Source organism: Diplotaxodon limnothrissa, linkage group LG5 (assembly GCF_057381915.1).
Source record: "Diplotaxodon limnothrissa isolate DT_005_m linkage group LG5, D_limnothrissa_male_GT1.1, whole genome shotgun sequence".
Taxonomy (NCBI): domain Eukaryota; kingdom Metazoa; phylum Chordata; class Actinopteri; order Cichliformes; family Cichlidae; genus Diplotaxodon; species Diplotaxodon limnothrissa.
In genome coordinates, this window is record NC_140600.1 from 4907598 (window position 1) to 4923870 (window position 16273).

General features: G+C 42.2%; 1 protein-coding gene across 1 annotated transcript in view; it reads left to right on the forward strand.

The window, feature by feature from the left end:
* Positions 1 to 16273, forward strand: part of plxnb1b (plexin b1b) — a 97380-nt gene that overhangs the window by 62767 nt on the left and 18340 nt on the right. The window contains exons 3-8 of the mRNA XM_085352961.1: positions 1267 to 2431; positions 4536 to 4718; positions 11943 to 12071; positions 12318 to 12418; positions 13499 to 13631; positions 14906 to 15062. Of these exons, the coding sequence (XP_085209087.1) occupies positions 1277 to 2431; positions 4536 to 4718; positions 11943 to 12071; positions 12318 to 12418; positions 13499 to 13631; positions 14906 to 15062 (1858 nt within the window). The 5' untranslated portion in view covers positions 1267 to 1276. The remainder of the gene's footprint in view (positions 1 to 1266; positions 2432 to 4535; positions 4719 to 11942; positions 12072 to 12317; positions 12419 to 13498; positions 13632 to 14905; positions 15063 to 16273) is intronic.

The following is a 16273-nucleotide window of genomic DNA, read 5'->3' on the forward strand; positions in this document are numbered from 1 at the left end:
AATCTCCCTCGATCTGGGGCTCCACGCAAGATCTCATCCCGTGGGGTCAAAATGATCATGAGAACGGTGAGCAAAGATCCCAGAACCACACGGGGGGACCTGGTGAATGACCTGCAGAGAGCTGGGACCAAAGTAACAAAGGTCACCATCAGTAACACACTACAACGGCAGGGAATCAAATCCCGCAGTGCCAGACGTGTTCCGCTGCTGAAGCCAGTGCATGTCCAGGCCCGTCTGAAGTTTGCCAGAGAGCACATGGATGATACAGCAGAGGATTGGGAGAATGTCATGTGGTCAGATGAAACCAAAGTAGAACTTTTTGGTATAAACTCAACTCGTCGTGTTTGGAGGAAGAAGAACACTGAGTTGCATCCCAAGAACACCATACCTACTGTGAAGCATGGGGGTGGAAACATCATGCTATGGATCTGTTTTTCTGCCAAGGGGACAGGACGACTGATCCGTGTTAAGGACAGAATGAATGGGGCCATGTATCGTGAGATTTTGAGCCAAAACCTCCTTCCATCAGTGAGAACTTTGAAGATGAAACGAGGCTGGGTCTTCCAACATGACAATGATCCAAAACACACCGCCCGGGCAACAAAGGAGTGGCTCCGTAAGAAGCATTTGAAAGTCCTGGAGTGGCCTAGCCAGTCTCCAGACCTCAACCCCATAGAAAATCTGTGGCGGGAGTTGAAAGTCCGTGTTGCTCGGCGACAGCCCCAAAACATCACTGCTCTCGAGAAGATCTGCATGGAGGAATGGGCCAAAATACCAGCTACTGTGTGTGCAAACCTGGTAAAGACCTATAGTAAACGTTTGACCTCTGTTATTGCCAACAAAGGTTATGTTACAAAGTATTGAGTTGTATTTTTGTTATTGACCAAATACTTATTTTCCACCCTGATTTACCAATAAATTCTTTACAAATCCTACCATGTGGATTCATGGATTTTTTTTTCACATTCTGTCTCTCACAGTTGAAGTGTACCTCTGGTGCAAATTACTGACCTCTGTCATCATTTTAGGTGGGGGAACTTGCACAATCGGTGGCTGACTAAATACTTTTTTGCCCCACTGTATATACCGCTAAACATTAAAGTTCAGTAAGGTCTTGTGTTTCAAATCATAATTGTGTTGTCAAAAAGAGATTAAAAATAGATGGGTGGATGGTTTCTAAAGTAAGTTCTGTTATGTGTGAATCCATGATATAACTTCTGTGTCTGGAAAATTCTTTGACATCCTGTGTTTTGTTCTTTCCCTCAGCTCTGCCGCCATGCCTCTGGGGATGGTGCGTCTTTCATTGTCAGCAGTCAAAACGCTGCTTTCTCTCCTGCTGCTGGCCACTGGCTGTCCCTTAATTTTATTTCCTATAGGCACTGTCCAAGGATCAGACTCATTCCCATCCAATTTTTATCCTACGTTTATCCGAAATGACACTCTGTTTGAGCACCTGGCCCTGCATCCTGACCACAACGTGGGTCGGGTCTACGTCGGGGCCCGAAATCGCCTGTTCCAGTTGGATCCCTTCCTCCAACCTGAGCTACAGGATGACACAGGCCCCGTTACAGACAGCCGGGATTGCTTACCTCCTGTAACTGAGACCAACTGTCCTCAGGCCCGAGAAACTAGCAACCACAACAAGCTCTTGTTGGTCAATCCTTACTCTATGGAACTTATAACCTGCGGTAGTGTCAACCAAGGAATTTGCCAGAAGCGTAGCCTGGATTCTGTGGATCAAGTGCTTTTTTCCACAGAGAGGCCGGTTGATACTCAGTACGTAGCGGCTAATCACCCTAATGTTAGTACTGTTGGGCTTGTGGTTCGCTCTCATCCTGACAAGCAGCCTGTTTTGTTTGTGGGTCGGGGTTACACCAGCAGCCATCCGCCTATTTCCACGCGAAACCTTGCCCAGGATCCCATCTTTTCCTACGAAGAGACTGCCAAGTTGGCCGTGGCTGGCCGCCTCTCAGAGTATGATCATAATTTTGTTGCCTCGTTCGCCCACCGTCAGCACGTGTACTTCCTTTTCTACAGAAGGGACCTAAAGTCGCCATCGCGCGAGTACCGTACCTACATCTCTCGCGTGTGTTTGGATGATCAGGCCTATTACTCCTATGTGGAAGTACCGCTGACATGTCGTTCAAGGACGGGTAAAATTTACAATCTCTTGCAAGCTGTCCAGCTGGGCGTGTCCAAAGAAGACGTAGGGGGCCGGGGTTCAGAGACTCTAGTTGGTGTTTTCTCCACTCGTTTGGCTTCAACTCGGCCCAGTGAGGAGTCGGCTCTTTGCGTGTTTAACCTTGAAGATGTAGACCGCAGGATCAACTCCACCAGAGACTTTTGCTATACACAGATGGGTAAAGAAGCAGGAGTGGAGGCAGCCTACATTGAATATGACGTCAAATCCAACTGTGCCAATCTGCCAGAGGTGAGCTCACCTGTTGAATCAGCTGGTTTTTGTTCAGCTACTTAATGTCGTATGGTTTTATTTAAGACACAAAATTAGGGTGAAACGCTTGCTATTTCTGCTCGCACTTTGCTTGTAAACTGCTTGCTTTGCTTGTTGTGCAGATATTGTGAAACTTGCATTAGGAAGTGAGTTTCTTCTGTGAAGCTGCTCAGTGGTCAGCGTTCAGTGACGGAGCTCCGCTCCCGCGTCACTGTGTAATTGTAGGTTTGTGTCTGAGAGGGTGTTGCTAAAAGGAAAAATTACTGCCTACAAGAATAATGATAGCCTTTCATTATATTGTGTAAAAATGTAATTTGTGGTTATGAAGACCTTCCTTGTTCCTGGACTATTTTCTTTCCTGTGAATGGAAATGTTCACACAAACTGAAAGTGAACACAGTAAACCATTAACTGTGAAAGCTAATACGCAGTGCACCATCACTCACCTTGTTTTCATCATTCTGTTTGCAGAAGAACATGTTGTTGTACTCTAGTGATGACTCTCCTGAGTGAAAGCTAATGTTAGTGCATCTGTGCACAGCAGTCCTCTTCCAAGAGAGGGATCTCTATACAAGACAGGAGTTGAAATTTAATGTAATTTCTTTCTAAGAGACGGTATCGAATTAGACCTCTTAAATCCAGCTGACTTTTTGTATGTATCCTTGTGAACACTGAATTTGGACAGAATGCTTGACATCCCTCTGTTATCGTTCTCTCGTTTGCAGTAGATGTGAGAAACCCGTGCAGCCACACAGCCGATTGTCTTGAGGGGAGAATCTATAGCAGGTGGTGCAGTTTAATACAATTACTGGTCAGGGAGGATCGATTGAGGCATTAGCTGTACTTAGTGGGGTGGAGTTGGTAGTGTTTAACAAGGCCTGACAAAGAGGGATAAAGAAAGACGAGAGAGAGAACAAGATTAAGGGATACAGGCACATAGTGTGACAGAGAGATGTTTTTGAGTCCAGGTAAATCATAGCAAAGCAGATGGTTATAGGCGAACAGTAGGGAGGCATCTGGAGCTGAAAAGAGACGTGATATGATGAGGATGTCAAATCTGGCACGCAAATCATCCCCGTTCACTGTTTGCCACAAATGCTCCATCTGTAGCAGTGACAGAGTCTCACACCAGCTCTGAACCACTGGAAACGGATTTTTTTTTTAATGCTGATCAGGATTTGTGACTCATGCCTGACATTAGTGGCTGGAATGCACTTCAAGTGGTCTTTTGACCTTATGGTTACTCTCTTGTGCTTTTACTGTCCATATAATTTATGGCTAAAAGTCCGGATGATCTAGTGTGCACAGCACTCGTCAGCCAAACCAGCAGGTCGCATGCAAGCATCCAGGGCATGTTCCTAGACTGGGTGTCATAACTTTAGAACTCTATTCTTAGCATGCAGTGTTCTTTGTTTGTTTTCCCCTAATGCCTCGGTTCTCCCGATGTGGACAAAGCAGGCCCTTAATTAGCTTAATCAGTCCTCTGTGAAGCTCCCCATATGGTCAGCGACATGTTCACAGTCAGGCTCAAAGCTGTGTGCAGTGGTTACATCTGAAAACATGTTTTTACTGAGCTTCTCTTAGGATGAAGCCAAAAAAGGAATCTATTCATAACACCACACCAGCCAACAACACGCAGTCCATCAAAACAAGTAGCGCTCGACAGGCCGGGCTCAGGTTCATCCCCTCTATTTCCTACTGTTAGGACAACCAGTGATGAAGCAATGACCCCGATGTAACATTCTTGTGGAAAAACAAATGGCCTGGAACAAAAAACAACTGCCCTGCAGACAGAGCGAGGACTCTCGCCAGAGCTACACTGTGGAGAAAAAGCAAATATTGTGTTATAGTTTTAGTTTGTTCCCAAACCCCAGCCCTTTCACAATACATCCTGCTGTGATTTTACTGCAGTAGGAGCGCTGCTGTTATATTTTTGGCTACTGGCTTAATAACAACTCACCCGAGGGCTTCTTTGTGCACAACACTAACTGAGGAGTTTACATTTAATTTGTTCTTTATTTGTGTTTTGCTTGAACGTAACACGGACTGCAAACGGATTTTCTCTCCTGTTCCCCCACTGTTAGAATACCCTGGATGCCTACCCCTGCGGCTCCGACCACACCCCCAGCCCCATGGCCAGCCGGATTCCTGTGGAAGTAGAAACCATATTAGACAGCCCTTCTGCCCGTCTTACTGCTGTGGCTGTCAGCAGCAGAGTGGGACATACCATCGCCTTCCTGGGAGACTCCAAAGGGAACTTACACAAGGTAACATGGCTCATCGTGTTTCAGGACATGCACAGACAGGTTGCGCTTGGATTCTGGTCTTAAGAAAGAGCATTTTGTGCCAACTTTGATGTTCTGCACAGATTGTGGTGGAACGTTCTTTTGTGCTTGTTATTTTGAGTTCAAACCCTGAACCGTAGTAACATGCTGGGTGTATTAACTGTAGGGCTGCCACAAACGATTATTTTGATAGTCGACTAGTCACCGATTATTTTTGCGATTAGTCGACTAATCAGATCATCATCCATTAGACGTAAAACTACAGCTTATTGCACCAGCAGCATCTGCTCTTATATAACTATCATTAGCTTACAGCTTTAAGTGTTTAAGGTCTGTGCTAACTAAAAATAAAGACAAGATGATAGTTTATTAAATTTTAATGAAATTTGCAATTGTTTCGGTGAAGTTTAATAAACTCCTTGCTATCTAAAATATAACAGGACACTGGAGTATATTCTGGAGCATCTCACACTTCTGATAATCAGCTGTCTGCTTGACGTTTATTCAGCTGTGCAAAAACTATAACTTTAATCTCAGACAAACTGATTTACTCAGGAACAAATAAAATACTAAAAAAAAAAGCCAAACAATAACATTTTAAGTTATCTAAGTGACTCATATATATTTAACCTGAGTAGCGAAAGACAGCGGTGGGTTTGAAAACGATTTGCGGGGAGTCCGGTGTTCTCACGGCGCTAGTGAGCCTAGCCCCCGGCTCGCTAACGAGCTAGTGGGTAACAGATGTCTCCGAAAACGTCGGAGCGCTTTTGAAAATATGTGGTGTCCTGATAAACTGAGCAGATATTTGAGGTTTACACAGCTACATTCTCGCCTGAAAATATGTTAAACGTTTATTTTGTGACCCAGAAAGAATAATAAGAGTAACATTAAAACTAACTAGCTGCCGCCATTGTTGGAAACTGCGCTGGGCCGCGCTATGAATTCTGGGACACAGCTGCTTCTTCTTCTTCTTCTTCTTCTTCGGGGTTTAACGGTAGCTGGCATCCTTGTACATGCAGTGCTGCCATCTTCTGTTTCAGTCCGTTATTACACTCTTAAATCCTGCTACTCATTCCTGCGTCCTTTGGGATCTTACAAAGCTTCAAACGACGCGTCGACTATTAAATCAGTCGTCGACGATTTTGATAGTTGACGTAATCGTGACTAGTCGACAAATCGTGGCAGCCCTAATTAACTGTAGTGTACATATGCAGAGATCAGCTCAGCAAACATTGAGCTCAAGTCTTCCCTCTGTTCACCTCCAGACACTGGCTGCTCTCTGCTGTCAGGTCTGAAATCTTTGTGTTTACAGACAGACGGGCTACACTTGGTACACCCGGAGTAATCTCTACAACATCATCCTGCTGGCGGTGGAGTTGGGTTTCTAGCAGCAGTCTTACCTTTTTAACAGTGTGCTGAAACATGAGACCAGTGCAGAAAAATAAACAGTATGAAAAACACCTAATCCATCCACTGATACTTTCATTATTGAGAATGAATGTGCTTCTGTGTTTTTAATACCACACTGCTCCATAAGAGAATTTGTTTATAATCTTTCCTCTCTTGCTTAATGCTGTTTATTTAAACCTAAGAGTTCACCTTTTTAAATGCAAATGTGAGCCGGTAACTGGACTTTACTAATATCACTTTTAGCCACTGAAACTATTTTTTGTTTAATAATTAAAGTTAATAAATTTAATGTGGTTAAAAAAATAATGATGATGTTATTAACTATTTTCTGCTTTTTGTAAATACTAAATTAAAATTCATGATAATTTTTTAGCCTTAAAAATATCATTTTGATTAAAGAGCTTGTGCTGGTGGATTAACCTTTACAGAAACATACAGTTGAAACCAGATATTTACACAAACTTTTTTTCCTTTACCGTCAAACATCAAATTGGAGTAAACTTTTTGTTTCAGATCCATAAATATTCACTTTTTTTTTGTCTTTGTGACATGTCAGAATAAGGAGAGAAAAAATTTATTTTTTATTACTTTCCTTTGTATTTGAGAGAATTGCCCCAAAACGGTTTCCCTTATCCTTCCACAAGCTTTCTACAGCAGTTTGCTGGGATCTTGGCCCACTCCTCTCGACAGAACTGGTGTAACTGGGTCAGGTTTGTAGGCCTTCTTGCCTTTTCAGTGCTGCCCACACTACTTCAGCAGCTTGACTTTGTCGTCCTTAAGACATTTGTAACTAATTTGGAGGTATGCTTGGGGTCATTGTTCATTTGGAAAACACATTTGCACCCAAGCTTCCTTCAACTTCCTGGCTGATGATGTATTTTGTGAAGTGCACCAGTCCCGTCTGCAGGATGCTGCCACCCCCGTGCTTCACAGTCAGGATGGTGTTCCCTCCTTTTCCTCTATGGAATAATCTGGAGTTAATAAACTTAGTGTGTGTATACTTCTGACTTTGGTGAAAGTAATAATAAAATACACAACAATGTTCTCTGTCTTTACTCTGTCATTTCACAAATACAACAAATGTGTTAATATTTATTAATCTAAAACAAAAAATTACTGATTTGATGTTTGACAGTAAAGAAAAAAAAGATTTTTTTCTGAAGTGTATGTAAATATCTGGTGTCAACTGTAAAAATCAATTTAGGTAATCACCATTACTGTTAATTTAGGGCAGCTGTGGCACACAGCTTACACTGGGTGGTGGTCTAATAAAACTGTTAAGCTCTGTGTACAAGTTTTGAATTTGATTATTTAATAAACCGGACCTCCGTGTCATTCTAAAATAGCAAAGCATGAGAATGACTTCTGTCCGTAAACACTTTTGATTTTGAACCTTGTTGCTGTAGAATCCAACCTCTTCCTCAAAGATGCTCGTTTTGAGTTTAAAATTTCCTCCTGCATCTGGAGACAGAGATATGTGCCTTTCCTGGTAGAGGTCTCCCTCCACTTCTTGGTTTGCCTGTTTTATGTATGTTGTACATCTTAACATGGCTGCATTAAAAGATTCAGGGGGACAAAATGGATTATATCTACTAGAAGCCCAAATGAGCTGGTTTTTGTTGTGTGTCGAGCAGTGTTGTTACTGATGCTACAAAAATACAGCATTCAGCCTGAAAGCAAACAAAATCATCTTAAAGCTGAATGTCCACCTCTGTGCTCATTGGCCCTGTTTAATTAAACCTGTTAAAGCTGCAAATGTGTGTGATATTTGGCACAATCCTGTGAACTCTTGTCAGAGCTCTGTGACAGTGGGTACCAAACATGAGAAATACAGACACAGTTCATATTGAATGAACTGTAAGCTTTCGGCTCAGTGACCAGATTGTGTGAAGCGCGGTGGAGATGACATGCTGTCAGTCGGATTTCAGAGGTACCTGAGTCATCCAGTGCTGTGGGTTCTGAGGGAGATCAGGTTGAAACTTGGTAATACACAAGGAAAGACAGACGATTCTTGTTGTTGGCGCAAACGACCATCAGAAAAAGCAACAAGATTAGAGTCTGCGATTGAAGGAATGACGCCGACTTTGTGTTTGTTGCTGGCAAGCCTAAAAGATGCAGAGAATTATGTTAGAATGATCTAAAATATGTTTTTATTTTGATAAACCGTAACTTCAGCAACAAGATCAGTTGGCCCAGCAATTCCCTTGTTACGAGGAATTTGTAGATCGTGAGCTCGTCTGCTCACAGTTGGCTCTTTGTGTGGTTTTCCTGAATGGTGACTTGTGGTCAGGGCCCCCTGCACAAGCAGAAACGGCACAATGACGCCTATTAACATGTTTTCTGTACGATTACGTCACACTAACCCAGCTAAACCTTAGAGAGCTCCACTTTTGTGCACTGTCATCGCTGACTGGCAGACACATGCACTTCAAAACAGAGAGCCTCATTCAGAATTGAGTTATTGATCATGACAGCAGACAGTGTCAGTTTCATTAATGAGCACTTTGTCTGTGCAGCCACAGACGGTCAAAATACATAGATATATAGATATATATATATATATATATATATATATATATATGTATATATATATATATATATATATATATATATGTATATGTATATGTATGTATATGTATATGTATATGTATATGTGTATATATGTGTATATATATGTATATATATGTATATGTGTGTGTGTTTACTGTATGAATAAAAGGGGAAATTCCAACATGTGGAATCGGTTGAAGGTCTGAGGGTCCGATTGTGGTGGATGATCTGATGTGGTGACTCCCAAATGCAGAGAAAATCTTTGGTATGTTTGTTGAAGCCAGCCAAAATTCTGACTTTATACTATGACAGTGTTTTTAGGTGCAGGTGCTCAAAGTGCGTTGAAATTTGCTGATTTTTAATTTCATCTACTGCGTAATTGTTTTTGCAGTACATGAAATTGAAATGTTAAGGACTGAAATCCATTTCACATCCAATGCGAGCGTCACAATCTAAAGTCAAACTCAAGCATCAGCATCATGGGAAATACTTGTAGATGTGGCCTGATTGGTGAAGCCTTGCCCGTCTGGCCTCTCTAAGATGGTCTTTTTATACCCGGCCGTGTTCCTGCCAGTGAACTGAATGAGCTTCCAGTCATTTCTTTTCAGTACCACTGTTGGTGCCCCCACTCCAACTATTTTGAGACAGTTTTCTGCCATCAAATTCAAACTGAGCTAAGAGCTTTTGCAAGATACCAAACTTTTTTGATTTGATTGGTTTTTTTGTGTTTCTTTGTTGATGAAATGTGGCTTTGTGAGATCTGCCAAACAGCTGAATCCTGTTTTTATTTACATCTTGTACAGAATGCCAACTTTTTTTGGAATCGAGCTTTTGCTCTGTGTAAGCACAGAAATGATCGCAGGGTATAAACAGAGTTGGTTTAGCTCTGCATTATCTTCTAATTGAGACGTGGTTTGTACAGAAACACTGTCTGTGTTAGGGTGCCAAACGGGATCTGTTTTTGTTCAGACGCTCGGATTAAAGTCAGTCTCATTTGCATTTTAGATCTGTTAGATCTCCAAAGAAATTGAGAGGCTCTCTGTCAGATCAGGAACTTGGATTTCCTCAACGGCCAAGAAAATGTCTTTTCTTTATTGATTGTCATTCATTATTCAGATTAAATATATGTGGATGGACAAACCTTTGTAGCCATAAGCCATTTTCACATATGCACTGTAGCTTTGTTTACATACATGCTGTCTTCACCCACAGAAACTGTACTGCTCTTCAACCAGTGCATTGGTCACAGTGTGAGCAGTGTGATCTCTGTACCAACACCTCCTAAACTTTCTAGCATAAATAAATATAAAAACATCAAAGCTAGTATTCATTCACTCAGTACTGAACAAAACACACTGAAATCGAACAAATCTGATGTGTTCACACTCAAAGGTTGTAAAATACCCCAACACAAATAAGTTAACCTTTGGTTTGATAAGTCGTGTTGGTAGTTTAAGTGTGATATGCAAACTGCTGCAAAGTTTTGAAAAAACGCAGCCTTCTGATGTGGTGTCAGTCAGTTTGAGAGATGGGCAAGCTCACACTGGGGTGTTTTTCACAGGTTCCACCCACTGCCACCCACATCATTTCTGAATCTCTAGAGCCTGCTGATGTAAGAGTTTCTTGCTGGTGACCAGTTACAGACGGCTCTAAACTGGTGAAAATATCTCACCCAGTTGAAGTAGAAGTTAAACCTGGCAAGTGTCCCGGTCACTGAGGTCTGATGGGGCCCGTGTGAAAATGTTTCCTTTCTTGTTCCTGTTGTGTGTGAGAACACACAGCTTCAGTTTCAGACCTGATGGCTGCTATGTTTAAGTGTTGTTTAAAGCTGTATGCGTGTTATTGTAGAAAATGTGATTCATGAAAGAAAGCGTAACAAACCTGGAGACTCCAGTGTGTCAGTAAAGAGAACACTGTGGAAAGAACCTCATTGACTCTGTTCAACTGTTTAGAGATGATCTAAAGCTGTTTTTCGAAAAAGACTGAGCGACGGAGTATCTGAGCTGAGGTGTTGTTCTGTTCCTTTCACACTGAAATATGTGACTGTGGCACTGGGTGGAATGGATCTGATGGCTGCTGTAAATAACGTCAAACTGCTGATGTGGAGCAGTTGGTCAGGCTGTGCACTCGTGTTAACCTACATTACAGCAGCCGTAGAGCCCGCACACTGATGGACTGCAGAGACCTCCTCAACCTTGTTAACTATGTGAATGAGTCAGTGTCGTCTGTCAGACCTTAGTTTCTCATCAGTTGTGTGGGCCTTGATATATTTAATACCTGATCACAACCATTTAGATTCATATAATTGTTAAACTGGATTAGGCTTCTTCCATTAAATGAGTTCTTCCATTGAATCAAAGGGAAACTATAAAAGGAGTCTGAGTCAGAAGCTGTTGGGGGAAAAGGAACTGCTGATGTAAACAGAAAGAAGTCAGATTGTCACTGCAGGTACAACAATATCAGAACTATGGCTGATTTACAGTGTGGGTAATGTAATTATCAGGTTTTGACTGGAACGTGTGGAATAAAAAAGGCCTCTGAATCTGCAGCTTTAGAAAAATATTTTACTAATAATGAAAAGGGGCACGGTGGCACGGTGGTTAGCACTGTTGCCGCACAGCAAGAAGGTCCTGAGTTCAATTCCACCATCAGGCCGGGGTCTTTCTGTGTGGAGTTTGCATGTTCTCCCCGTGTTTGCGTGGGTTCCCTCCAGGTACTCCGGCTTCCTCCCACCGTCCAAAGACATGCAGCTTGTGGGGATAGGTTAATTGATTAATCCAAATTGCCACTAGGTGTGAATGTGAGTGTGAATGGTTGTCTGTCTCTGTGTGTTGGCCCTGCGACAGACTGGCGACCTGTCCAGGGTGTACCCCGCCTTTCGCCCTATGACAGCTGGGATAGGCTCCAGCGCCCCCCGCCACCCTGAAAAGGATAAGCGGAAGCGGATGGATGGATGGATGAAAGGGGCTACATGTTTTAAAGATTTACAACTAACTGCAAAAAATCCAGAGTACCTTTCAATATCAACAACCTTAAAAAGACCATTTTGAGCTACCAGTTTGACAAATGGTTAAATTGAAGGATTTTGCAGTTCCATCTCTGAATAAAACGGGAAAATAAGCTGTTTATTTTTATGTTTTCATTATAACTGCACTTTCCTTTTTAAAACTGAGCATGTGAAGAGATGCATATTCATGTCAGCAGCCGGTTCACCTGTTATCTAATCGTTCATATTTATGTTTGCAGGTGTTCTTGGGGCCAAACGGTGAGGTTGAGGAGTACTCTGTGACCCCCATACAGCAGAATGCAGCCATCAGCTCAGACCTCATCCTGGATCAGAAACAGGAACATCTCTTCATCATGACCCATAACATGGTACACACACAGTAACTGAACTCTTATAGCCTCATTTCTTTACAGATAAATCATTTTAAACCTCATGTCTAACCCAGTCTCACTTCTTTTGCTAAAGCGGCATGTATTTGGGATTATTTTAATGACCACTGGGAAATCTGGGCTGCCTATTCTCTCATTTTTTTATTTTTTTAAAATCAGGAGCTTTTAGGAGCTTAGTGTGGATGGTTTGCATGACTGAACTTGATTGTGTTGTCCTGGTTCCAGCTGCAGAAGAGGCCAGTGGCTGAGTGTCAGCAGCATCCAGACTGCCACTCCTGTCTCTTGGCCCACGACCCTTACTGTGGCTGGTGTGTCCTGGAGGGAAGGTGAGATCGATATCAGCAGTTATGGCTACACTAAATATAAAATACAACAGTCAAGATTTATTTGGAGTTCAGACTGATTCATTTTATTGTTTATTAATATAATTATAAACCAAGAAAATGCCAAAAGTGCAGAAATGTGTTTTCCTTCTTTCTTTTTTAGAATGTTTAAATTACCTTAGCAGCAGCCACAGTGGTCACACGTTTGTCACTTTGTACTGTGATGTAAGAGATGAGTTCTAGCAGTTTCAACATGCAGAAAAAGTCTAAATGAATCCATTAAATCCCAAATTCTTCCCAGCAAAATGAGATCATGCATTTTACTCCTTACTGACTTGGCCTACACACAGTATGTTTAATTTTGCTAATGTTATAGGGGGTTAAAACGGCAACAATTGTTGCCGGTGGGATTACACGGCTTTAAAAAAGAACCTTAAATTAAAGCAAAAGCAAAGCTATCAGCTAGCATTAGAGGCTACATTATACCAGACAAATTAAGGGGGAAAAGCTTTGTTGTTTTACTTCCTTCGTAGTTTCTTTGATAAGCAAACTTTCTTACAGTGTTTGCTCAGGTTTTACATCATGATATGTATTATAAGCTAGATTATTTCGTGTTACTTAAAATAAAGATCAGTGCAAGCATGTGAGGAAAATGGTAGCAAACAAGAAACCTCCTGGCAAGCTTGTTAGTTTTTGAAGTGTTTCGCCAAGTCGGTTTGCTCCGGTGGGATTGTGTCTGAATATGATTAAAGTGCCTCTCTCTGTTCTGTCAGACTCTCCTTCCCTGCTCTCTCCTTTGCTCTGCCTTACCACCTGCCCTACAAGCGTTTGCACGTTAACTACTTCAGTATTTATCTATTTAAATAAAATACTACTGGACTGAATCTTATTTGAACAAGATGAGCAATTTTGCTTTTTGTGCTGCCGCTGTACATTCCCACTACTAACAGGTTGAGCCACGTTTAGTTTAACTCTAGATAGAAACTGGCCTTCTGCTTGTGTTTTTGACATATGTAATGGAGTTAGGGAGCCTTGCTTCAGCTTGCAAAACAGTGAATATAATTAACTCTGCTTTCCCTGCAGGTGTGTGTTGCAGTCACAGTGTGCTCGTGGGAGCTACCCAGGGCAATGGTTGTGGAGTTTTGACATGGAGCAGCAGTGTTTGGTGGTCCAGGACCTCGTCCCCTCCAATCTCAGCAGGGAGGAGAGCAAGATGGTAGGTCTACGTCTTCACTTTAGTCGAGACGCAAAACAAAACAGAACGGATTTGAGGATGACGGTCTTTGTTTACAGATCCACATTTCTTATTGTGGTTTCTGTTGACTCCACATGATCATCCACATCAAGTTCCTAGAAGTTTCTCTGAAGAAAATCTTCATGACAGAATCTGTAGATATCCCCACTCTGGCTGTAATAATAGTCTCCTCACATACCAAAACACTCCCAAGTTATCCCTTATCAGTTGAGCTGCTACATTTGGTGTACCTGGGCATGTGGGTACGATGTCAGTGGGTTTAAGTGTGAGGGTATCAAGAAGAGAGTGACTGGCTTGTGTCCTGTCATGTCCTAGCATAGCACAATATCTGCGTGAAAGATGGCAACAGAAACACATCCACACTGTGGTTTCTCCCATCAGCCTGTGTTTGCCTGGCTCTAAATGATTTCTAGTTCCAGAGGATATAAATGGAAATATAACTATTTATTACTAATGTAATAATAATATTGTAACATGGAGCTGCATGAGTTAAATGTACCTATAGCTGGTAGTGTGATAGCCTGACAGCTACAGTAGTGGCAGTGAGGATCGTTTTCTCTTCTGGCAGCTCACACATGGTACACCTTTTAATACTGACCAATTAGGGAGCTAGTTTTATAACAGGCTCCTCGTGTAGCATTTCTACTCTGTGAGATACAAGAATCCACGAGCTGAAAAAAGCCCACTGATCCAGTGGATAACAAAAAATAACCAAATTCAACCAGTTCTGGCAGGACATGGATTCAAACTGAGAATCAATCCTAAGGACCACAGCAGCTCTGTACATGCTGTGTTCAAGTGACACTGGGATGAACTGACAGAAATCTACTGGTTTACAGGAGGTTTGTTTTAGTTAGCAGCTCCTCTTTGTATTTATGATGGTCTATTCATGGGATATCCATTATTGTTACAGTATCTAATGCATTAATTTTGCCTGTCCTTGAGACGCCCGGTACTACAGGAGCAGAAACATTACGTGAATAAGCAACACAGCAGCTGGAGCCAAACATAAAACCAAACCTTTGTCAGTATGATTCATGCTCCATCAGCGGGGAGTGCAATTTAGTTTTCAAATCTAATTATTCCACATGGACGTTTACAAAAGAACAGATAGGATTTATGTGTTCAGACAGCTTAATCACTTACTCTCAGCATGACCTTCACTGTACCCTGAAACGCCACAGGTCTGTGCCACATTCTGTCAGCAGCTCATGACAGTTCTGTATTTCTCTCAGGTGTCTCTGTCCATCCCAAGACTTCCAGTGTTAGAAAACGGGGAGTCGTACTCTTGCTACTTCCAGGACAGCCACACTCCTGCTACCATCACAGAGACCGGGGTCACCTGCCGTTCTCCCGACACCAGCAGGGTGCCTTTGGTTTTTCGAGGACAAGGTGAGTGTTTTCTATTGGGGGTTTTTCCCTGCAGATCTGATGCTGTTGGCGTTTATTCACTCGTTTGCATGTTTCAACTTTGTGATTGGAGGATTTGCCTGCACCCTGGAGGATTTGCATGACCAGACCAGACATGCCATTTACAGTTCAATTGTTATGCCAGTGAATGGCCTAGAAAAAAATGGCTAACCAAATCCATTTTTTCTAGGCCATCTTACACAGCAGAGAGTAATCTGTATTTGAAAGCATAAACCGGTTTCATCCACGGACTGCTTGCTTTGAAATACATGCTTTGTGTTTCCTGACTGTCTGGTGCAGTGAAGGCTGCTTGTAAGTCAGTGGTAATGAGGAGACTGTAAATAAAAAAGAAAACCCGAAGCCTCTGTAGAGAACACATTCACCCAAACATTCATGTTATGAGAGAAACTCTCACGTAGAGTGTGGTTCCCATGTTTGTTGTTGTTCTCAGGGTGTAGGGCTCACCAGGAATCAGTCGGGTTACAGTTATATTCTGACATTTTTGTTGTAAATACACTGATAATTGCTCCATAAATATTGTGTATTAGCCTCAAACTGCAAGAGACTGAACTGGGAGCTGTGGCACAACATCGGTGTAATCGAGTGTTTGGAGTCTGTGGCATGTTGTTACTAGTGATCAAAGAAGTCTCGTATGTCCGTTCTTGGTCTCTCTCAACAGCTGTTCGTCGGAGCCGCTTCAAACGTGGCAGAGTTTAACTTTTTTTTTCTTGATCAGTTCTTATTTTGGCTGAAAGTTGCCGTGTCCTCATCACAACAAGTCCTAACAAGATGAAAATCTGCAGCCAAGTCTCAAACAGGCCCTTAAAGGCTACAAAGGTTGTCTGTGACTCTTCCTTAATTTACTGTCTCAGGTGGTCTGTTGTTTTTTTCTGGTTAAGTGAGCTAATTTTGTTCTTGCCTTTCCAAAGCTGAACCAAATAAGTTCAATCCCTCACTTACTGTATGTAATTTGAATGAGCAGTTCTAAAGGAAGCCTTTGAACACACATCTCAGTAGGTATAGTAAACACAGTTTAACGAGTGGTGACACAAACTGGGTTTTTTCTCTCTAGTCCCCAAACAGACTCTGTACTAGTTTAAGGAAACGGCTCAGGTCAGGACTTTGAGTCCTTTTGATCGCAGTTTCTGCTCTTTATGAGGAGATACTGTAGATGTGGTACACAACTGCTCCCC